Genomic DNA, 25,330 nt, shown 5'->3' on the forward strand with positions numbered 1-25,330 from the left:
TTGCATGAAATTGTAGACTCCTTGAACTGGCCAGAGATCACTTAACCTATCCTCTCTTTTCAAATAATTAAAAACCAAACTAAACCCAAAGTTAAGGCACTCTAGTACTGATGCCACAGCTTTAGGTACCTTTGAAATCTTGCTAAGAGTAAATCTCAGGCCACTGAATGAAAAACTGTTTCATCATGTGAACACCTCATTTTTGACACAATGAATTTGCAGATAATTTTATCACTTTTTCTATCTTTTAAAGTTAGATGTACATGGCTCCTGAGTGATCAAATGAAATAAAGACATCCTAAAATAATAAAAGAAAATTGACATCACCAGGAATTTTAAAAATGTATGCTTTAGTTTTTAAAGAAATTTTTTTAAAATAAGTCTTTATTCTTGGAACGTATTGGGATAAGTGAACAGTCATTCAAGGTGACTAACAAAAATCCTCAGTCCTATTTGTTAAAAGATCAACCAGGGTAACATAAATTTGTGTTATCATAGGACATAGGCTTGAGTAGTGTAATGAGGTAGGGTTACCTTTAGAGAGCCTCCGACTCCACACAGACAACTAAAGCGTCTCTAGTCCTGGTGTCAGTCAGCCGCTGGGTTGGGCCCTGGTTCCTCCTGCATCTACATTCCGTGTGGACCTGCAGCCTCTTCAGCGACCAGAGAGCAGATCTGCTGACATTTCCTTAGGCTCCACTCTGCACAGAACAGGGACAGGACCATGTGGATAAATCTATAATAAAAGTGTAATCTGCTAATCAGACTGGGCAGCCGAACGACCTTCCGGATATCCTTCCGGACGATCTTCTGGACAAAGCCGGGGCTGTGAAGGCCAAGGCAAGCCATTGCGGCTGTGAGGGTCGAGCCCCTTGCACAGATTTTGTGTATTGGGTCTCTAGTAGAAAAATAAAAGGAAATAGAAATTCCAGTGTTAGCTTTGGAAGAACTGAATATCTCTCAAAAATAACTTCTAGATTCAATGTTGAGATGAGATTTCAAGATGCAGAAAGGAGGTTAAATGAGATAACTTTTCAATTCTCTTTTAAGGTAACAGCAGGCTCAGACATTTCCTTCCAGGCCAGTAATAGTGTTCTGTCTGTGTCTCTAATTTTTAAAAAATATTTTTTCATGTGTTGTATGCAAAAATGAAGGCGTATCTGTGCTGCAAAGAGCCTGCCCATTCCATGGCGCTGGTATTGGAGCCTTTTCTTACTGACTTTGTTTCTTTCAATAGTGTAAAGCATTGCTTTTGGGAAACCCAAGGAAAATATCTTAGAATCTGAAATGACACCCATTAGTTATTTCATTTTTCTAACACTGTAGTTTTGAGAGTGCTTCAATTCTACCATTCTGACACTGATTTAGCTTCTTAGAGGGTTCATTTGGCTTCTGCCTTCCTTGACTAGCTTTTGTCTATAGTATAGAGTAGACTCTATACTGTTTGCTCTATTCTTCTGCGGGGATCCAAGATAGCAAAGAGAAGTGGAAAAACTTAAAAAAAATATTCTCAGTGGGGAAATATTTAAAGGGATAAGTTAAAGTAAAGATTTGAAAGGAAGAGTGAGTCTCTGATTTTGTGGATCTCTTTTGGTGTCTGCACTTTAATAACTCTCTGACATAACTCAAAGTCTTGGTGGGAGACACCATTCACCAGAAATGCATTAAAGATGACCATTTCCGACAAGTCTATTAGTTCTTATTAGTTAAACCTTCTCTTACTTTTTTTCAGTAAATGCTATAAGAGAACTCCGTGGAGTAAAGAAGTATGAAGTGGTTTACCCCAAAAGACTTCATCCACTGTATAAACGAGAGGTCAAGAAGCCACATCAACAGGTACAGCTTTTGATTTAACAGAGAGGAAAAAATCTTGAATATATATATATATATATATATATATATATATATATATACAAAATACACATACATACAATATATAAATGCACATGGTGTACATAGAAATATATAATTATACTTAATACACAAATACATATACACATATGTACACATGTCTTTCATACAGACTCTGGTTTTCTTCCCTGCTGTTGCCTTTCATCCAAAATCTATATACTAGTGTCAGCTAAACTCCCATTCCAAAAGCAATGATTATTTTCTAAAACAGCCTCTAAATAATGTTTTAAGTAAAGCTCCACTAAAACTCCATTGCTAATAGAAGCAGCTATCTGGAAGGCTCTTCTGATTAGAAGCTCATATCTTGTATCCTAATATTTTTATTCTATACTAAATAGAATAGGGGTCCAGTGCACAAATTCATGCACCTTGAAAGGAACTGTGGGCAGTGAGCATGGGGTGGGCACAGGGGTTGGTCTCGGCCCATCCTTCATGCCCCTGCTGGGCCCTTCCCACCACACCCCCTAGTCCCCTGTCTTCCGGCAGCCCCTCTCCCACTGCCACTGTTCCCACGCACTGATGGCAGCACTGGCCCTGCTCACAACCACTGATGGAGCAGAGCGATTGGGCCAGCATCAGCAGTGGGTGTGAGCGGGGCCTGCAGGGGGAGGTGGAGAAGCCCTCAGGGGCAATTGGGGCTGGCAGCCACTGTTTGCACCCCCGTTGTTGGTGACAAACGATCAGGACTGGTGCCAGGCACCAGCAGCCGGTGCAGTTGGTGGCTCCAGCACCAGCTGCATGTGTGAGCAGCGGCTCTGGAGCTGGCAGCGGGTGCAAGAGGTGGCTGCCGGCCCCTATTGCCCCTAAGGAGCAAGGGGAAGTGGAGAAGCCCTTAGGGGCAATCAGGGCTGGCAGCTGCCCACTGACAGCGCCGGGCGATCAGGATTGGCACCAGGCACTGGCAGCGGGTGTGAGTGCCTGGCAGGACCATGGCGCATGGGAGCAAATAATTTTTAATAACCACCAGAAGCTCACCCCAATGACAGCGACCAGTACCCCACCTTGGTCTGGTGCTCCAGCTCACCTGCTCCACCATCCCACCCCAGCCAGTGCCCTCCATGTTCCGCACACACCCCCTGGTGACCAGCGCACGTCATAGCCACCAGTTGTTCGGTTGTTTCACCGTTGGTTCTATTTGCATATCAGGGTTTTATATATACAGATGGCCTTTCTAACCAGTGGTTAGAGCAATTCCCCATGGATTTAGTTTTCATCCTCGGGATTTCTCCCACATCCTGTTATTTATGAAAATGAACTAAGTTACAGTAGCCTCCCCACCTTTAGGCCCACAGTATAAGATATTTATAGTCATGCACTTTTGACCCCAGGGAAGACACCAATAATTGATAATTAAAAAGAAATATGGGCCAAAATACCTGACCTTGGAGATGGTAAATCTCTGCATAATATCCCTGACCTGATGGGTCTAATTCACTATTGTCCCTCGATGAGCTCTGGTACTGTTGTGGCCAGGAGAGGGAAGGGAGAAGAAAAGTTGGTTTAGGTGCAACAGCAGAGAGAAGAGCACTCAGTCCATCATAAGTGGTTCTCAATCACATGTTGTTGCCATTTTTAGATCTCTTTAATAGCAATGCCTTGTCACTTCCCAGTGAATTATTAGGTGTTGTGTGTAACCATGACTAGTAACCTAGTTTTATACAACAAACTCAAAACTCAATACCCAATGTGATCTTTAAAGTGCCCTGTATAGTCCTCTATAGTTCTTCCCGTAGACATAAATTAAAACTTATGACAGTTCTCCTAATCTACATGGTTTACTTGAGGTGATATTTTTCTTTCTCTGAATACCTGAGACTCTTCTTCCTGAGGGCTTCTTCCTGCCCCAGGGTACATATTCTTGTTGGTTTTGCCCATATTCTGACCTCCGCTTAGCCTTAAAAAGATCTCACACTAAAAAGCATCAGTGAGATCCTTAAAGGTCTCCGGGTCTTTTTGCAAACTAATCCTTCTCAAATAACTTCCCTGCCGTGCTTCACCTGGCTAATTCATACCTCAGCTTATGCATTATGTCCTCAGGAAAGCCTTTCCTTCCTTTAAGATGTTAGACATCCCACATTGCCTCCATATTTATATCATTTATCATACAACATAACTCGCAGTTATTGTCTGTTTTTCTACAAGATTATAAGCTTTCTGACAGCAAGTACCAATTTTTATTGCTTCGAGTTGAATTTCCAGAACCAAGCCATATCTTGCAAATAACCAGCACTCAAATAATATTTGTAAAATGCATGAATGGGTAAATGAATGGATGGATGGAGGAAAAGATGGATGTATATAAAGGTCTCAACGTAATTTATCTACTTGGTTGGCAAAGTTGTTAGATTTGTTAAGAGAGGCAGAAGCAGATATTTGGCATTATACACACTAATGTTAAGGAAAAGCAGTCATTGCTTGCTAATGATTAAACAGATAGACCTAGCAAAATAAATATTTGTGTGTGTGTTTTAATTGCCAGCAAATGTTTTTACATTTTTGCAGGAAAAATATGAAACTGAATTGAAGTATAAAATGACAGTTAACGGGAAAATGGCAGTGCTTTATTTGAAAAAATCCAAGTAAGTGTCTTTACTTTTGATATAATCCTCACCAATTACTTATGTCTCACGTGAACCCTGGCTAATCAGCTTTTGCTCTCTACTGGCCCAAGAGTTTCAATGAATATTTGTTCCTACTGAAGTAGTAGAAACATATTGGGTAAAACAACAGTTTACTAGTATTTTGACAGTTATAGGAATAAAACAAACTAAATGAGGTGCAAACAGACATACATTTTATCAAATTCAATGAAATAATTATAGATTTTTAACTCTTCCCCTACACTATTTCATTTTATTATTCTAACACTGAAAGATTAGATTTTAAAGCAATTTGCAACCATTTTCATTGGTAAAAAAATAAGACATATAAAAGTTAAATAAACTCTAGGGCCAAAGAACCCAGTCAATGGTAAAACCAGAGTTGGGCTCTCCTGATTTCAACACCAATGCCCTTCCTACTCAGCTGCCCACTAACCCACCCATTTCTCTCATATGTTACATTAGGCTCGTTCCTCTCCACCCAGTTCATCAAATTCAACGTTTCTTTTCAAGTTTCACTGCCTAAGTTCTTACCCAAATCCTGATTACCCTATAGATACACTATTTCAAAAACAATTTCCTAATGTGTGCTTTCAATTTATTTCAATTCCTCAATTGTTCCATATAGGACAGCAAGATAGACAAATAGAATATCACCTTTTGCAAAAAAAAAAAACAACAAAAAAACAAAACAAAAAAACACACAACTGTCTGGAGTTTGGAAATAGTGTACTGTAATGGAAGGAAAACAGGCTTGGGATTAAGGCAGACCTAAACATGATTCTATGCCACTGAACTATTTAATCTCATCCGAACAATAGAGAATAGTATTTATTTTGTAGGATTGTTGAAAAGATTATATTAAATGACTCATGTAACAAGTCTAACCCAGTGGCCAGTACAGAGATAGCACTTAATACACAGTCATTACTTCCTTTTCTCTTTGCCCTACTTCTTTTAAAAATATAGTCAGGCTCCTATTTTCTAGAGAGTAATTGAAAGAATTTTAAGAAGGCTCGGCAGAAATGCTGGGAGGACCCTAACTGCCAAATGCAAGGGAATTTTCAATAAACTTGAACAGTCACTGGTGACTAAAGGGCTAGGAAATGCAGTTACCTTCAACTGGTGAGGAACAGCACTCTTTTCAGCCACTATTTACCAACTTTCCCCTCAGTTTCATTTCTTCCTCAAGTCTTTCTTCAGGCCAGTAAGCAAAGTCGGACAACAAAGCAGACATTTTCCCCTACTAGTCACGACTGCCTGAACTTGTAAGGGGTTAGGACGAGGCCCTCAGGAATTAGAACTTCACTGCACACCCAGGGAAAGCTCTCACTTTGATCACTGAACTTTGTAATTAGCATGAGTAACTATGACTTTTTTCTTTGTCTCCAGGGATCTCTTGGCACCAGGCTACACGGAAACACATTATAATTCCACAGGAAAGGAGGTCACCTCCAGCCCGCAGATCATGGTAAGATGGAGTACCCTAGATTTATTGTTAATTGGGGTACAACCCACACATCCAAATGCAGTCATTGCCAAACAAGGAGTGAAAGGGAAGCAGCATGTATAGCATCAGTGCTTTATTTAATAGTAATTTCTTTCTTTTTTAAATATTTTTTTAAAATTGATTGCTAGAGAGAGCAGAAGAGAGAGGGATAAAGAGATAGAAACATCAATGAGAGAGAAACATCATCGATCAGCTGCCTCTTGCCCACGCCATTCTGTGGATCCAGCCTGCAACCCTGGCATGTGCCCTGAGAGGGGCAGGGTGGGGGGACCAAACTGAGATCTCCAGGTTCCTGGGTCGATGCTCAACCATTGAGCCAGACCAGCCAGGCTAGTAGTAATTTCTTGATTGATCCTCCATCATTTGAAGACCTTGACAAAAACAAAGTCATTCCTTTACAAACACGGTAACCCTTTCCAGCCTTCAAGGGCTCCCTATAGGAAAGTGGACAGAAGGAACTTCTTATTTTCATTAGAAGAGTAGAAAATTATATATGATCACTAAATCATCTAGTTTCTCAAAGTCCAGACTATTTCCTCAATGGTAGAATTATAAAATTATGCAGTGGCACAGGGGTTTACATAGGCCAATACTTCATCTTTCCCAAAGTTGAAAGGAGCACAGACACAAGAAAAAGGGTGAGCGTTGTGCCTTTTGCTGATGGAGGCAGAGAGTGCTGTACTAATCCAATTAGTCTGGTGAAACTCTTTAGATAAATCAAGAAATAACACATTCATTGGAAAGAACTCATACTTGTTAAAAAAATAATGAGTGGTTGACTGATTAGTCAAAGAAAGGAATAAGTGTCTAATGTTTTAGGAGCTCAGGTTTTAAACATACATCTATGTTTGTTGCTTCCAGGCTGTATTCAACCTGTTTTCCTTTATCTGAAGCACAAACATTTACACCAACATTTAGTTAGCAATATGTAAGCATTTGGGATCATTACCTAAATATTAAAGATTTCAACCATAAAAAACTTTAAAAATGTTTTTACTATCTTTAAGTTGATTGTTATTCAGCATAAAATGACTTTAAAGCATTATAGATCTTATTTCAAAATTTTAATTTTAAATGTAGCAATCGTCTAAAAAACATGCACACTTTCCTTTATAAAATCCCTTTTCTCTTTTCTTTAGGATGACTGTTATTATCAAGGACATATTATTAATGCAAAAATTTCTGAAGCTAGCATCAGCACATGTAGAGGTCTAAGGTAAGACTTCATGAATAGTTTGTATGCATCTTTGATGATTGGGTGTGTAGGTATGTTTAATAAACCCAAAGAAATGGGGAACATCTGTAATAGTGCCAACAATAATATATCCTATATAATAAAAGCCTAATATGCTAAGTGTCTGGTCGACCGGTCAACCGTTCAACCAATCAAAGCATAATATGCTAATGATATGCTAAGGCCACTCAACTGCTCACTATGATGTTCACTGACCACCAGGGGGCAGATGCTCCAACCATTAGGTTAGCTTGTGCTGGGGTCCAGCTGATTTGGACTGAGTGAGATGGGCTGGACATGCCCTGGAGCCTTCCTGTGGTCCCTCCTCATTGGCCAACTTCCCGCGTCCCCCCAGCCCCAATCATGCACCAGTGGGGTCCCTTGACCTGGCCTGTGCCCTCTCACAATCCAGGACCCCTTGGGAGATGTCAGAGAGCCAGTTTTGGCTTGATCCTGCAGGCCAGGCTGAGGGACCCCACTGGTGCATGAATTCATGCTCCGGTCCTTTAAAATATATATATAATGTTACTATAGGGAAATATGAATTCTAAGGACCAAAAAAAATTTTTAAATTTGAAGGAAACATGGCCCATCTTTATAGTAGTTTATAAATTAAAAACCTGAATTGCTTTCTGAGTTGCTTTTCTTTGATTGGTTGCTTGCTTTCAAAATATAGGTTTTGAGTCCCAATTTTAAAGTCAGAGCCTTTAGGAAAGGGGAGCTCCTCTTCACCTTCTCTCTTTACTCTAAAATCTCTAGTTTGTCCTGTCCAGGCTCATCCATTTTTTTTCTCTGTACTAAGGACTCCCCATGTGTCTGTCAATAATAAGATATCCAGACTTCCCATACCCAGACTTGAATATCTATTTTTTTTCTTTCTTATCTCCATATCTCTCCCATATCTGTATATCTTAATGAAATCTTAATGAAGCTAGTAATTTTCTCTAAAATCTGGTATTTATCCAGTGTTTCTTATCACAGTAAATAATCAACCAACTACTTGCCAAATACAGAAATCTAGGTTCTTGATGACTTATTGCCTTTCAACTACTTATTTTAATCCATTATCAGGCCTTATTGATTATATGTTCTAAATATTTTCTGAGATTATTCACTACATTCTCTCTCTACTGCCACATTATGCAGACCAATGCAATCAATCCCCCAATTTATCTCTCCCGTCACCTCTTACTCTTCTAATTCTATGTATAATAAATCCATTTGCCCTATTGTATGTCCTTGTTCTTTTCTTCTTAGAAATTATCTGCTATAATTATGTATATTACATATATGTCATATAACTATATATATTTGTGGGTCAAATGTAATTATTTAATCAACATCTATCTTCCTCATTTGAATATAAGCTCTATGACGGGAGAGACAATGACTCTCTTTACCACCTGCCTCTAGTTCAATGCTTAATGAGTAATGGGTGTTCCCTAAATATGGTCCAATGAATCTTAGCTTAGGGCTTCAGCAGAGAGAATTAAGATGAAATTGGCATTATTCATTGATCATATGCTTTGCATATTATCTCCTTCAATTTTTATAAGCATTCTATTGTATGTATTATTATTCTCATTTTATAGATAGAGAAAATGAAGCTATGTGAGTTTAAGTAATTTCCCATGGTAGTACCACTAATAAGTGATAGGCCCAGAGTTTTAACCCTGATATATAAGACTACAGATCTCTTCCATTTTCAGTACACCTGAGAGCAGACAAGGCAAGGGAATTAGAAGAACACTGGACCAAGAGTCAGGAAATTTTATTCTAGTGCCAGCTCTGACTTAGGTTAGCTATATGACATTGCAGAAGTCATTTCTCCCCATAGGTTCCATTTCCTCATAGAGAGAATAAGCCTGGATAATTTCTAAGGGGATCTTCAGCTGTAATGTTACACTGTGTTCTACTGCCATGAGCTTAGAATGTTTTGGCAATGGTAACTTTTTTGAGTCTCTAAGTCTATTGCACTCAAATGCAGAAATATTTTCTAAGAAGCCTGGACTCTCATGTTTTTTAGGGGCTACTTCAGTCAGGGAGATGAAAGGTACTTCATTGAACCTTTAAGCCCTGCAAATCAGGATGAACAGGAGCATGCACTCTTCAAGCATGAGCCTGATGAAAAGAAGGCTCCCAGCACCTGTGGGATGGATGACATGATATGGGCACATACATCTCGGAAGAATGTGACCCCACCTGCCACCAGTCTGGTTGTATGCATACCTCTATTTTTATTTGGAACACTCTCATGCACTCTCATGTATTCTGTCCTGTCTTCCCTGGGTTCTAGTCTTAGCAACTGCACATTGCTGAAACTTTACAATCATTGTTGAAACTAATAGGTTAAAGAGACATTAAAACCTTATTGTACATTGATTTTTTTAAAGAAGTACTTATGGATCAACTAGGAGCAGGCAACTTTCACAATACTCTAACATAAAACAGCAGTGTAAAGTATTATTATTACTTTGAGGTAAAATATCCTGCTGTCTTCATGAATGAATTCATTCAACCAATCTTTCTTCAAGTACTGCCATTGGTGCTGAGGATGTGGCAGTGAGGAAGGTAAATATAGGATCTGCTCACGGCAGCTTAGAATGTGCTTTCATATATGGAATCCAACTTTCAGTTACAAAAGATCATCTCTTATAAACATTTGGGGAACCCATAAGCAGTGGGCAGAATTGGTCCGAATAAAATCAAATCTCTGTTGGGTTCAATGTGCTGGGTATTTGAATGCTACCAGCCAGAAGAACCACTCTTACCTATGCGAATGCTGATCTCCTGGTTTAGCTGGTACAGACCTCTTGTCTCTGTCTCAATTCCTTGCTAATCATGTGCAAATAACCATGCTTCCATTTTCTCTCTCTCTCTCTCTCTCTCTCTCTCTCTCTCTCTCTCTCTCTCTCTCTCCCTCTCTCTCTCTTCCCTCTTTTGTTTTCCTCCTACCTCACCAGTGCTATGCCTTCTCAGTTCCTCTCACTGTTAGCCTTCCTCTAAAATAACGGAGGCCTCATAATGCCCATCTGATATGTCGGTGTTTATTTGTCTATTGTGAGCTCCTTCGGTGCACGGCCCATGTCTATTTCACTGCTATATCCCTAGTGCCCAGAGCGCTGCTGGTGCACAGTAATTGCTAATAAATTTATTGCTCCCATGGAGGGTGGGAGGTAAGTATTATCATTAGATAATAGCTAAAAGTCTACCTTCAGGACTCTTTTTTGTTAATGGAAACTTACCCGTTAAAAGACAAGCACTTCTAGAAATGCAACATAATAAACTTTGATGGTTTATTATTTAATACAAATAATGTCTGCTACTTTTCAATGGGACAATCACTATGAAATATGTTTTCATTGTTGTTGTTTTGCTTTATTGTGGAGAGAAAGGAACAGAAAATAGGGAAGCTTAGCATGTAGGAAAGAGATCCAGCTCTTTCTGGGAAGAAAAGGACAGACTAGGTGTCATGTGGCTTTGGGCATGGCACCATTGGTAAAGAAGGGGGTGTTCCCTGGAACAGGAATAAAAGGATACTCCACAACAAAAACACAAGGAGGACCCTGAAGTCAAAGTTTGTCTATTTCATAGCAGGATAGTGGGAACGTCCACTGTTCAAAAACCTCCGAACACTTTTAATTCCAGCATTCCTATTTACTAGTTGTGTAATCACTTTGTTTGGTAAAACAAAGGGGTTGGGCTAGCATATCGCTGACATCTCTCCTAGCCCTGACATTCTGAGCCTGTCTATAGATAATTCTGGCTTATTAGTTAGAATTAACATCATAATCTTATCTTCCTTTATCCCCAGACAACAACCAATCTCATAAAAGAAAGAATCTTGCAGAGAAAGGTCTTGCCTTAGTAATTTTTCTTGTTATATTGATTGCAGAAATTAAATGACCAGAAGTTTTGGGAACAAAAGAAATACATAGAATATTATTTGGTCCTGGATAATGGTGAGGTAACTATATCAATAAATGTGTCTTTTTAAATCCTCTCCTACCTTAACTTATTATGTGAGTATTAGCTCTATGGATTGGTTTTTAAAAATCATGATTATGAGTAATTCTTTTTTACCAATTGTTCTGAACCTATGAAAAGTTTGACATATAATTAGACTGATACGATTTCTTCTTTCCAGGAATGGGCACTGGATATGATATGCCTACAAGACATTTTTATACTCTAATGTCCTTTCTTTTTATCTTAAGAGCTCCAGACTCAGTTTCCAATTAAATTTCTTTGTCATTTTGGCTTCTGTTTACTATTTAAGTCATTGGTAAATTAGATTTTATGCTCATAAGGAAGTGGTAAATATAAAGGGCAAATGAATAGGATCTTCTGGAAAAAAGTGCTTTCTTATAATACTCATTGTCTAACTTCTTTTATAAGAATGCATTTTCATATATTGTGTGTTCTAAATCTGAGACCCACATGTATGATCTCAAAGGAAAAATTCTGTACTTTGATAACACAAGTTAATTAGTTCAGATTCTAAAACTTTGACCTCTCTTATTATACTAAATTCATTTACTGTTCATATTTTTTAAATGAATAATCTATTCCTGGCTCTGATTCTGCACAAATTAGGGAATGATGGTATTTAGCTGAAACACATTTGTAATAAAATCTTAAAGCTTTACACTGAGTTAGTACTTTAGGGGATGAAACATCATCTCTATTCCTAAAATGCTTTAATATGGTTAGAAAAATAAGAAAGAATTTGTTTCTAACTTTTTGTAACTGATCATGAATTATAAACACTGATAAGTAAAATAAGCTGAGAATGCCTTTATTTTTAAACCTTCCCATTATGTTTATTCCTATCAATGCCCATTTTTTTCGTCTTGGTTGTCTTTTAGTTTAAAAAGTACAATCAAGATCCAGAGAAAATAAGAAAGAGGGTGTTTGAGATGGCCAATTACGTCAACATGGTATGACACATTTTATTCGGTGTGATTTTAACTCTTGCTAGGCAGTAACATTGGGTGTTTCTGTGAGTACTCATGAAGCAGGGAAAGAAAGTCAACACTCTTAAGACTAATACTGATGACTGCCTTTTGAAGGGTGACCACGACCTTTGCCACTTAATTAAATACTAATATTACAGGACAGAGACATTTCTCACCTATTTGTCACACTAGTCTCAGCTCCATGAAGGTATACAGGTGTCTGCATGGTTTTTCTTGTCCCAAAACCCAGTATAAAAATTCTGACAAACAAGTCTCAAGGGAAAGCCAATCACGGGCAGAAAATAAAATAAGCAAAATAAGGCAAGCTGTGGCACAATAACATCTTTCAATAGGTTATATCATTGAATCATCAAACAACACTAAAATATTATCAAACCTAATTTATAGCAAAGAAATCAGATTCTGAGAAGCAAAGGAACTTTTCTAAAATCACAAAAATAGAAAAATGATAGAAATAAAATTTGAACTTAGATTGGTCAGATTTCAAGCCCATTTTGATTACATAATTGCTGATCTGCTCTTTAAACATGATTTTATAATCTAACCTTTTTAAAAGATTTAAATATTAATATTTAGTTTATTACTTGAGCATACAGTTAGCCTGCTTAGTTGAAAAGGGTTGGTCACTTTTAGTGTCCTACACATCATCTAAGGGTAGAAAGAAAATAAAAGTGGATTCCGTGGCCAAGGTCCTATTTTGTCTTCTCACCACAAAGATCATGGTGACTCACTCCTCTTAAGGAAACCCCCAAGTACTGGCCATATTTTTTGAGCATCTACTTTGTGCCAGGTACTTTTTGAAATTACAGAAATAAAGTGAGGAACAAAAATGACAAATATCCTTTGCTTCAGGGGAGTTTACATTTTTGTTTAAGGAGACAAATAAATCATATAAAGAGTATGTAGGATGGTGATAATTGCTATAAAGAAAAATAAAGTGAGAGAGAGAAAGAGAGAGAGAGAGAGAGAGAGAGAGAGAGAGAGAGAGAGAGAGGAGAGAGATTCATCTTAGGTGCCGTGTTAAATAGGAGGCCTCTCTAATAAGGTGACAATTGAGTAGAGACTTGAAGGAATTATCTCTGACCCTAATGGGAGGTGGGCAAAGCAGAGCAAAGGACCTGAGGGCAGAGCCTAGATTGTCATGTTTGAGGAACAGTGGAAAGGCCACTGTGGCCAGAATGTAGTAAACCTGTGCAAGGGTGAGAGATGACATCTGACAGGTAGCAGTGGCCAAAACCTGAAGGCCTGGTGGTTCTGTGTAAGGACTTCATGAGTGAGGAGAACGTTGGGAGCCTGAGGTATGACATGGTCAGATGTGTGTTCTTAAAAGATGATCTTGGCCATTGTGTTGAAAATAAAAGGAAGGAAAACAAGGGCAGAAACAAGATGAGATAGGGGAATTATGCCATAAATCAGGCAAGAGATGACGGTGGTTAGAGAAAAAGCAGTGATAATGGGTCTATTGAGAATAGCTCACAGGGTTATGACATGTGTGGAGATAAGAATTACAAAAATAGAAAAGAGTCAAGTGACATCAAGGGTTTTGACTTAACGAACAAACAACGGGGGAACATGGGAGGGGATGGTGACTCAGAGGACAGATTAGGATTTTCATTTTGGACAAATGAACATTGAGAAATCCTTTTGTATAAAGATTTCCAGGTAGAAATGTTGCAAATATAAGATTGGAGTTTTTATGTAAATCTGTAAGATATAAATCTGTAAGTCCCCAGCACAGATAGAGAAGGCACAGGTCAGAAAACTGTAGCCTGTGTACCAAATCCATCCTGCTGCCTTTTTACAAAATAAAGTTTTAGTGAAACACAGCCACCCCCATTTGTTTGCACAAGGTCTGTTTTGCTGTTTTCTTGATACAATGCTGGAGGTGGTGAATACTTTCAACCCAGAGTACATGGACTCAAAGCTTAAGATATTTTCTATCTAGAGCTTTCTAGAAATAGTTTGCCAAGAAACTGTTGGTGCAGGCTCACCAAGGGGGTGGGCCTAGATAAGTAGAAAAGAAACCCAAAGTACCCCATTGAAGTACTTCTCTGAGGAGAGATTAGAGGGGAGGAGACACTGATAGAGATCAAGAAGGAGTAGACAGTGAGGTAGGAGGAAAACCAGGAGAACTGTTCTTCTAGAAGCTACTTGAAACAGAAATCTATAAAAGGAAAAATGATCAAAGATTGTAGATGCTTCTGAGCACTAAGGATTGACATTGCTTTTAACAAAGTAGAGGTTATTGGTCACCTGGAGATGCAAGTTTCTGTGGAGTACAACAGTAAATCAGGATTAGAGTGAGTCCAGAGACAGTGAGAGAAGTGAAATTAGAGACAGAAAATATGGAAAATTCTCCCCAGAAGTTGCTAGAAAGGGGAACAGAGAAATGGAGCCTAAGTTGGAGGGAGAAAGGTCATAAAGAGAAATTCTCTTTTCATCCTCTAACCCCCATTTTGCCGCTAATGGGAAACAATTCCATAGAAGGAAGATGGAAGAGTTGCTGGAAGAGCTCTTTGATCTGGTGCATGAATAGAGGAGTTGTCCTTCAGTTCACAGAGCATTCATCGTAAGAAAGGAGAGGCATGGGTTGTTCCAACAGGTGTAGGCCAGGGGGTAGATGGATGGGTGGTAGGAACTTGTGGAAGTTCTCTCCTGATTGCTTCTAGATGCTTAGTGAGTATGATAAGCAGGGGCATCCATTTAAAGTGAGGATTTAAAAGAAACTGTCAGAATTTCAAAGAAAGAGGAGTGAGTATGAAAACAATGTGCAGAGAGTGAATGGGTTTTGGAAATGCAGCTGGTTTCTGGAGTGTGGGAAAGACCACTTGAGGTCAGTAGCCAGGGCTTCAATGTGGAAGCAGTCAGCATGGCGTGCTTTCCCTGTCGGGGTTCTGAGGCATGATGCGGGGCAGGCAGAGTGGGGAGTGAGCTTTAGCCAGGATTAGAGTTTTGTCAGGCGACTAAAGTAAAGCAAGAAAGGAATAAGGAAGCTGAGGGAATAATAGAGAGGATTTTAATCTTGTTAGATTTTTACTTCTCTTTTGGTGATAGTTGTATTCCTAAATGTTTTATTATTTTACAAACTACTTTTAATGTGGCAGAATGTTGCCCCATGAGAACACCTGTCACTGTGGATTTTTTTCAGTATATCTCAAAGATATAATTGGCATATGGCATTGTGTAAGTTTAAGGTGTTGAAAGCATTGCTTTGAAATACTTACATATCGCGGAATGATTACCACCATAGGTTTGCCAACACCTCCATCATGTTACATAATTATCATTTCTTTATTTTGAGGAGAACATTGAACATCTACTCTCTTAGCAATTTCCAACTATATTGTATGATATAGTAATATTAACTTTAATCACCATGCCCTACATTCAATCCCCAGAACTTATTCATCATAAAACTGGCAGTTTTCATCCTTTGACCAGCACTATAGTTTTAGAAACTATAGCAGCTATTTAAGTTTTTATCTTTAGAGTAAGCGTATTGTCTCATAAGCTTAACTTATTTCCAAAGGTTATTCTATGTGCATTGTAGTGCATTTGGTTTATAGTTCAGTTATCAGAATTAGAGGACCACTTATTTCATTGTGACTTCCAGATGTAGGACTTTTCCACAAAGCACGTTTCTTTACTACTGTCCAAACCAGCACTGACTCAACCTTGCTAAGTTCTGAAACATGAAGATTCTAAGAATGCTACAAGGCATTTGAGTTAAATGAAGTAATAGTAATGAACCACTAATAGAAAATTATATTTCTTGAGGTTGCAGACAGAAAAAAGGTTTGTCTCAAAAGAACCTTTTCTCAAAAAAAAAAAAGGAATTTACAGACCTGAAATATCTAAGGGTGTTTGTTTTGCCTAAGAATGGGGATACCAGCCTCTGCAAGAAAGAAATTGTAACTTCCATTCACAAGTTTGTTTAGAAAGAAAGTTTTACAGTGGTGTTATAACTAGTTTGAAAATCTAAAGTATATTGAGAATATTAAATGATGATGTCACCATTATAAGTTGATGTTTTGTCATTTTTTTCTCTTTGGACAGGTTTATAAAAAGCTCAATACTCATGTGGCCTTGGTGGGGATGGAAATCTGGAATGATGAGGATAAGATAAAGATCACCCCAAATGCAAGCTTCACCTTGGAAAACTTTTCTAAATGGAGGGGGGATGTCCTCCTTAGAAGAAAGCGTCATGATGTTGCTCAGTTAATCACGTATGTATAGATTCCCCACTTTTTATGTTATGTTGTTTTTAGCATAAAACTTCTCAAAGCCCGGGCAAAGCAAGTGGTATCTCAGGGTATAAGGTAAGGGGACATGGTTTAACATAGAAGGTTAAAAGTTTTAAAAGTATTCATTAGGACCTTATGTTGAATATGCTCTTTTCTTTTTTATGAGAAGCCAATGATTTAGTAATGATTCACAAGAAGTTTGTCTGTTTTTATTGGATGCACAGAAAGGAAAGACTGGTTTAGAGGATGGCCAGATGAATTTAGATTTACTATTTAAAAAGAATTGATTAGCTTTAAGCGCTATTCAGGACACACTTCTAGAATAGAAGATAAATTGAATATTGCATTCTAATTACACACCTCTACCATTCTGCTGAAATGACTAATTTAAAAAAAAACAAACAGGGAAAATAAATATAAAAGTTGTAAATTATACAAAAAGTGCTGAACATTTGCCTTAAGAAAGATCAAGAAAATTCTGCTGGATAGCTTGCAGCTGTATCAGATAGAAGGAAGCAGCAAGAAATTAGATTTTGTCAGAATTAATATTGTTTGCTGGTTATCTATTAAGCATAAAACATCAGCTCACAACCTCTTGACTTAAACTAAGTCTTCTTCACTTGTATGGCTGATAATTTGCCTGGTGTGGCTGGAGAAGGGGGGCTGGTTGGTCATCTTTCTGTATATACAGCTTTTCGTGTGGCTAACTTGGACTGCCTCTAACTTGGCAGTCTTAGGATTTTGGATATCTTAGTAGGTGACTCACTTTTCCCAGAAGAAGCATTCTAAGAGGCCCAGGAGAGAGCTTTAAGGCTTTGTTTTGACCCAATTTTAGAAATGACATGGTCACATGATTTGTTCTGTTGGTCAAGAGTGAGTCATAGGCTATCCAGGTTCATAGGCACCCAGGATGTGAATACTGCAAAGCCAGTTTTTGGGGTTATCTTTGAAGAACAGCAGCCACAGTTCCTTCATTTGGGAAGGTCACCCAGACTCAAGGGCCCACCAAAGGTAAAACATCATTTTTGGAAAATTCATGATTTTTCAAGATCTTAAACTAGTAAGTAGTAAGGGAATCCAATTACCAGACTGGCTCCAGGGCCATGCTCGATTATAGTGTATTCCTGTATGTGAGGAGTAGGGTAGAAAGATACAAATTACACATAAGATAACAGGTGCATAAGTAAAAAATTGGAAATCAAATGTCAAGTAAATTTCTTGAATAGGTTAAAATAAACAGATTAAAATATATGATGGAAAGAAATAATTGTCTCTTTACTTGTAAATAGAAAGTTTACCATTTACCTGACAAATTAACAAAAGATGCCTGTATCTCAGTGTAACCAGGTAGAGACTTTAGAGTCTAAATATATTCTATTCACTAAAAATTAGAACCAAACTAGATAACTTCAAGATGGGGAAATATTTTATTTTTTATAAATGAGCTAGTAGTGAGATTGAACCTAAACAAATGTAGATGTAAGTATAAGTAAATTTACAATATAATTTTTAAGAGATCAATATCATTTTAAAATAACAGATATCTGAACACTCCACAGTGAATGTAATTTCCTCATTTTGCATGGCAAAAATTAATATTCTCCATTCTTGATGTTGATAAGTGGGAAGATATAGGTTCTTTTTTTAAATGTAACTGCAACTACTAAGTAAATTTATTTTCTTTCTTTTTAAATCCTCACCAGAGGATATTCTTATTGATTTCAGAGAGAGGGGAAAGGAGAGAGAAAGAGAGAGAGAGAGAGTGAGAGAGAGAGAGAGAGAGAGAGAGAGAGAAACATCAATGTGAGAGAGAACATCAAACCCACAACCTAGGTATGTGCCCTGATCTGGAATGGAACCTGTGACCTCCCGGTGTATGGGATGACACTAATGATGCATATATTGCAAATTTCTAGTACAAATGAGGACCAGGATCTTGAAGAGATAGCAGCAGAAGAATAACAAAGAAATAAAGTGAGATCATTAAAAAATGAGAAAAATAAATTAGAATTACTAAAGACCAAATACATCATCTCCATAAATAAATGCAAGTGTTTCAAATCCCTCTTCAATAAGACAAATATTTCAATAACATATAGGGTTCATTAACACAAAATCTTTCAGAATGGGCCCAATTTCCAAATCCTACTATACTTAAAAAGTGCTAAAGGAAAATAAAAGTGAATGGTTATAAAAATATATAACAGGAAAATATAAATTAAAAGAAAGCATGTGTGACAATCTATACTAATAAAAGGGTAATATGCTAATTAGACCAGACGTCTTCCAGATGACCTTCTGGACATCCTTCTCGACAAGGCTGCTGTGGCTGCAAAGGGCCGGAGAGAGAGGGCCTGGCAGCTGCCATGCACCAGAAGTCCCACCTCTGTGTGTGAGCTGCACAGGAAACACTTTTTCTGACTGCTCATTGGCTAAGCTTGCAGTATGCTACTTGCTTGGGTAATAAGAATCCAAGAAGGTGATCCAGGGTTTTTACATTTCACTCCTGGAGGAAAAAATGGAGGTCCGCTGCTGGAGGGGCTAATAAATGTCATATCCTGCCCTAGCCAGTTTGGCTCAGTGGATAGAGCCTCGGCCTGCAGACTGCAGGGTCCCAGTTTGATTCTGGTCAAGGGCACATACCTAAGTTGCAGACTCCTCCCTGGCCGGGGCCCAGGTCAGGGCTCATGCAGGAGGCAACCAATCAATGTGTCCCTCTCACATTGATGTTTCTCTCTGTCTTTCCCTCTCCCACGCTCTCTAAAAATGAATGGAAAAAATCCTCAGGTGAGGATAGAAAGAAAGAAAGAAAGAAAGAAAGAAAGAAAGAAAGAAAGAAAGAAAGAAAGAAAGAAAGAGAGAGAAAGAAAGAAAGAAAGGAAAGAAAGAAAAAGAAAGATCATATTCTATGAAAGAGACATCTTGAAAATGCCTAAAGAAAGTTGTCATTTTTTTCATGGTGAAGGGACTGGAGTCCGTGTTGACGAAAACACCTTGGCGGCTGCGAGAGCTGAGTGCTGGCATCTGCAGCGGCTGGCAGTGGAGCAGCAGTGGGGTGATGGGTGTGGTACCTTCCCCTGATCAGCTAGTTGCCTCCTGCAGATGGAGGCCAGGCTGTGGCTTAGCCATCAGTAGGATATCCCCTGAGGGCTCCCTGACTGTGAGGGGGGCAGGCTCAGCTGAGGGCCCCCCTAGTGAATGAAACAAAAACACATTTTCTGACAAGGGATGTGTTCCACAATGAAAATATAATAATCATGAATGATAGATATAAAATATTAAAAGTGATTACATTCAGGTGCTTAGATTTAGGTGACATGACAACCATTGTATAAGAAAAATGCCTCATCAAATTAAAAAAAATAAGAAAATATTTAAATCATTTATTTATTTACTTTAGAGAGAGAGAGGAAGGGAGAGAGAGAGAAATAGAGAAACAACAATTTGTTTTTCTACTTATTTATATATTAACTAGAGGCCCGGTGCACAAAAATTTGTGCATTGGTGTGCGGGGGGGAGGGGGGGTGGGGGGGTGGAGGGTGTCCCTCAGCCCAACCTGTGCCCTCTCACAGTCTGGGACCCCTCGGAAGATAACCACCTGTTGGCTTAGGCCCATTCCCCAGGTGGCAGATGGAAGGCCCGATCCCACGGCGCCTTCCCCACCTCCCCGGGTCGCACACGGCAGGCCCTGATGGAGGCGTGGCGGGAGGCCAATGGCTCTGCCCTACCCTGCCACCCCGGATCACACAGGGCAGGCCTGGATGGCGGCGGGCGGGGGGGTGGGTTGCGCTGTCCCACCCTGCCTGCAGTATGCAAATTTAACAGCCATCTTTGTTGGGTTAATTTGCATACTCTTCTGATTGGCTGATGGGCATAGCAAAGGTATGGTCAATTAGCATCTTTGTCTTTTATTAGTGTAGATTGGTTAATTCTTGTATGTGCCTTGCCTAACTGGAGACTGAACCCACAACCTTAGTATATTGATAAGAAACTCTAACCAGGCGAACCGGTTTGGCTCAGTGGATAGAGCGTCAGCCTGCGGACTCAAGGGTCCCGGGTTCGATTCCGGTCAAAGGCATGTACCCTGGTTGCGGGCACATCCCCAGTGGGGGGCGTGCAGGAGGCAGCTAATCAATCTCTCTCATCGATGTTTCTAACTCTATCCTTCTCCCTTCTTCTTTGTAAAAAATCAATAAAATATATTTAAAAAAAAAAAAAGAAAGAAAGAAACTCTAACCAACTAAACTACCAGTCCAGGAACAAAAACAGAAGGACATGTTTAGAATGATGATTCACAATGTGAGTTTCTCTGTTAACCATGTAGAGTTGTGGATGAATTGTCTATAGAAAATAAAGCTTAGAATCATAAGTTGTCATATCAATTTCTTTCAGGGCAACAGAACTTGCTGGAACAACTGTGGGTCTTGCTTTCATGTCCACAATGTGCTCTCCTTACCATTCTGTTGGCATCATTAAGGTTTGTTTAAGATAATCAATTGGTCTGTGTTCAAGCCTGTCAAATGCTCTGTTTTGTGAATTTATTGAGAAGATAGTATAGTTTTTCTCCTTCAGTGTCTTGACATGGCTGATTAACACTGAATTTCAAATGTTGAATGTATCTTGCATATCCAGTATAAACCCAGCATGATCATAATGTTTTATCTTGTTTATGGGGTTATTCCAGGGGAAAAACATTGAAGTTATGAAAATAACTATTTTAAAGGAATACCCTAAATTTGAATAAATCTTAAAGCAATCTGGACAGTCTTGAAACACATTTATACTTTTCTTAAACTTTTTGATTTGTGTTTGTCTCCATGCAGAAAGTTGTATCTTACTAGATAGCAAAGTTTAACATATTTATTTCAACAGCATGAAACAATATTGTAAATGGTAGGTATTAACTTCTCATCTTACATGAGCGTTCCTTCCTTGCAAGTCTTGTACTGTGCATTATGAATCTATTTACTTGGTTCTTTGAAACAAAGAAAATAAGGGAATCAGGTTTCTGTGGATTGGTGTTATCAGCAAATTTGTCTCTCCATTGGGAAATTAAAACTAGCAATAATTTTCTAGTGTTTTTAAGTGCACCTCTAATTAGAAATAATCTGGTAATGAAGTTGGCCATTGGTTGGACTTTATACAATGGGGCAAGTCTGGAATTGATCGAAGTATAGTCTTGGCAGTAATAGAGTTGAAAAAGATACCTATGTGCTAAAGTTCTAGGTTAATCAACACTTTTAAAGCTCCATTAGTTAAACATATCAAAGTCTCCAATTGAATTAGAAGGTATTAAAAAGCAAGCTGGGGACTGGAGGTAGATTATTTAAAAAACATTTCTGATTCCTTATCATGCTGAATAAATTTTGCTATTTCTCATGGCAGGAAACTACTAATATCTTTCTCATTAAAATATTCCCCTTCACATATGTCTCAGATTTTGCTGCCTATGGGTTCCTTTAATAATTTTATGGTTTCCCCCATCTTACGTGTAAGTCCTTTATCCGTTTTGAGTTTATTTTTGTGTATGGTGTAAGTTGGTGGTCTAGTTTTATTTATTTATTTTTGCATGTATCTGTCCAATTTTTCCAACACCATTTATTAAAGAGAGATTGTCTTGATTCCATTGTATGCTCTTGCCTCCTTTGTCAAATATTAATTGAGCATAGTGGTTTGGGTTAATTTCTGGGTTCTCTATTCTATTCCATTGGCCTATATGTCGGTTCTTATGCCAACATTGATACAGCTCCTAGGGCAATGGAAACTAAAGAGAAAATAAACCAATGGGACTACATCAAAATAAAAAGCTTCTGCACAGCAAAAGAAACCATCTATAAAACAACAAGAAAGCTCACTGCATGGGAGAACATATTTGCCAATGTTATCTCCAATAGGGCTTAATCTCCAACATTTACAGGGAACTCACACAACTTAAAAAAAGGAAGATAAACAATCCAATCAAAAAATGGGCAATGGACCTAAATGGATACTTTTCGAAAGAAGACATAAAGAAGGCCAAGAGACATGAAAACATGCTCAAAGTCACTAATCATCTGAGAGATGCAAATCAAAACAACAAGGAGGTACCATCTCACACCTGTCAGAATGGCTATCATCAACAAATAAGCAAATGACAAATGCTGGCAAGGATGCGGAGAAAAAGGAAGCTTTGTGCACTGCTGGTGGGAATGCAGACTGGTGCAGCCACTGTGGAAAACAGTATGGAGTTTCCTCAAAGAACTAAAAATGGAACTCCCATTTGACCCAGTGATCCCACTAATAGGAATATATCCCAAGAAACTAGAAACACCAATCAGAAAGGATATATGAACCCCTATGTTCATAACAGCACAGTTTACAATAGTGAAGATTTTAAGTGCCCATCAGCAGTTAAGTGAACTAGAAAACTGTGGTACATTTACACAATGGAATACTATGCTGTGGTAAAAAGGAAGGAACTCCAATCATTTGCAACAGCATGGAAAGAGCTGAAGAGCATCATGCTAAGGGAAATAAGTCAGTCAGAGAAAGATAAATATCACATGATCTCACTTATTTGCGGATTATAATGAACAACATAAACTGATGAACAAAAATAGATCCAGAAATAGAGAAGCATCGATCAGATGCTCAAACCTCAGAGGGAAGGTAGGGGAGGGTGAGAATAAGGGGTAGAAGTCAACCAAAGGACTTGTATGCATGCATATAAGCATAACCAATGGACATACACACCAGGGGGCTGAGGGCATGAATGGGAGTAGGGTGGGGGAAAATGGGGGTATAAGGACACATACACTGAGTATCCAGATTAATATGACCACCTGATGTTTGTAGGCAAATTAGCTATAATTTCACGCTGAAGTTGCTAGAGGGCCAGACCATTATAAATAGGGAAGCAGGTTGTTTACCATGATAGTAGAAGTGATTTTTTTCTGAAGACATGGGTAAACAATGTGATTTAACAGCCTTTGAACATGGGATATATTTGAACGTGAGTGGCCAAGTTATTATGACCACCCCATCAGTACTTCGTTGGGCCACCTTTTGCCCTCAATACTGCAGCAATTCTTCTTGGCATTGACTCCACGAGATGTTGAAAGGTGATGCGAGGAAGCTGACACCATGCCTGATGAATAACACTGTCCAGTTCTGTGAGATTTGATGGTTGTGGAACCAGCTGCCTGATGGCTCTTTTAACTTCGTCCTACAAATGCTCAATTGGATTGAGATCTGGTGATTGTGGGGGCCACCTAAGCAAGGTAAAGTCTCCCTCATGTTCTTGAAACCATTCCTGCACAATACGAGCACCGTGGCATGGAGCATTGTCTTGTTGGAAGAAGCCATCTCCATTGAGATACGCCATCAACATGATAGGATGAACTTGATCAGCAACGGTACTTAGGTATGCTGTGCTATTCAGACGTTGTTCCACACTAATTAAAGGCCCCAAATCATGCCAGGATAACACGCCCCAAACCATAACACTGCCCCCACCAGCTTGAAGGGTTGTACTCATGCATGTGGGGTGCATGCTTTCATGCTGTTTCCGCCAAATTCTCACTCTGCCATCTGCATGATGCAACTGGAAATGTGATTTATTGGACCACATGCCTTTTTTCCAATTCTCAACTGTCCAATCCTTGTGTTCCTGTGCGAATTGGAGATGTTTTATCTTGGTAACTGTAACAGCAAAGGTGTTTGAACAGGCCTTCGGCTTCCATATCCCATACGATGCAGTGTACGGCTGATTTGCCTACAAATGTCAGGTGGTCATAATAATCTTGCCACTCATCATAACATATATCCCATATTCAAAGGCTGTTAAATCACATTGTTTACCCATATCTTCAGAAAAAAATCACTTCTACTGTCATGGTAAACAACCTGCTTCCCTATTTATAATGGTCTGGCCCTCTAGCAACTTCAGTGCAAAAGTATAGCTAATTTGCCTATAAACATCAGGTGGTCATAATAATCTGGACACTCAGTATATGTAATACCTTAATCAATAAAAAAATTCCCCATTCACAAGAAAAAAAAGAGCAGGTAATATGACCTGTGATGGGCATTTAGTATTGAAGTTTTTGTTTTATTTTATTTTGGTTTGTGTGTGTGTGTGTGTGTGTGTGGAAAGAGAGAGAGAGAGAGAGAGAGAGAGAGAGAGAGAGAGAGAGAGAGAGAGAAGAAGAAGAAGAAGAAGAAGAAGAAGAAGAAGAAGAAGAAGAAGAAGAAGAAGAAGAAGAGGAGGAGGAGGAGGAGGAGGAGGAGGAGGAGGAGGAGGAGGAGGAGGAGGAGGAGGAGGAGGAGGAGGAGGAAGAGGAGGAAGAGGAGGAGGAAGAGAAGGAAGAGGAGGAGGAGGAGAGGGGAGGGGAGGAGAAGGACAGGACAGAGGACAGATGGTGGGTAGGGTGAGTAGGCTGAAGCTAAAATCAGCCTCTCCACTTGGCTACAATAAAAACATTTAATTATACCCTGAGTGATACTTTAGTTTACAAACTAGATCTGTTTCTTGTTCTCACCCTTAGGACCACAGTGACAATGTGCTTAAAGTAGCAGGGACAATGGCCCATGAAATGGGCCATAACTTTGGGATGTTTCATGACTCCCATGATTGCAAGTGCCCTTCTACAATCTGTGTGATGAACAATGCACTAAGGTAAGGCTCTCTGGGAAGATGCTATTTCTCCTTTTTTTTTTTTTTATTTTCTCTGGGGTGTGCTACTCTTTTATGTCATCTTCCATAACATGGTCAAGGTTTTAAATGATTAAACAGCATCGTCACAAATGTGTATCTATACCAAACTACTTTATCCTTCCCCTATATGCTAATATTTTTCATTAACTAACAGAGT

General features: G+C 38.8%; 1 protein-coding gene across 1 annotated transcript in view; it reads left to right on the forward strand.

Annotated features, from left to right (window-relative positions):
- Nucleotides 1-1,003: 1,003 nt before the first annotated feature.
- ADAM28 (ADAM metallopeptidase domain 28) overlaps nucleotides 1,004-25,330 on the forward strand; it is a 43,477-nt gene continuing 19,150 nt past the window's right edge. The window contains exons 1-11 of the mRNA XM_036314067.1: nucleotides 1,004-1,016; nucleotides 1,733-1,836; nucleotides 4,414-4,490; nucleotides 5,904-5,982; nucleotides 7,161-7,237; nucleotides 9,282-9,474; nucleotides 11,151-11,222; nucleotides 12,124-12,195; nucleotides 16,291-16,460; nucleotides 20,871-20,955; nucleotides 25,004-25,134. Coding sequence (XP_036169960.1) covers nucleotides 1,004-1,016; nucleotides 1,733-1,836; nucleotides 4,414-4,490; nucleotides 5,904-5,982; nucleotides 7,161-7,237; nucleotides 9,282-9,474; nucleotides 11,151-11,222; nucleotides 12,124-12,195; nucleotides 16,291-16,460; nucleotides 20,871-20,955; nucleotides 25,004-25,134 — 1,073 coding nt within the window. The remainder of the gene's footprint in view (nucleotides 1,017-1,732; nucleotides 1,837-4,413; nucleotides 4,491-5,903; nucleotides 5,983-7,160; nucleotides 7,238-9,281; nucleotides 9,475-11,150; nucleotides 11,223-12,123; nucleotides 12,196-16,290; nucleotides 16,461-20,870; nucleotides 20,956-25,003; nucleotides 25,135-25,330) is intronic.

This window comes from Myotis myotis, unplaced genomic scaffold, assembly GCF_014108235.1.
Source record: "Myotis myotis isolate mMyoMyo1 unplaced genomic scaffold, mMyoMyo1.p scaffold_m19_p_6, whole genome shotgun sequence".
Classification (NCBI taxonomy): Eukaryota; Metazoa; Chordata; class Mammalia; order Chiroptera; family Vespertilionidae; genus Myotis; species Myotis myotis.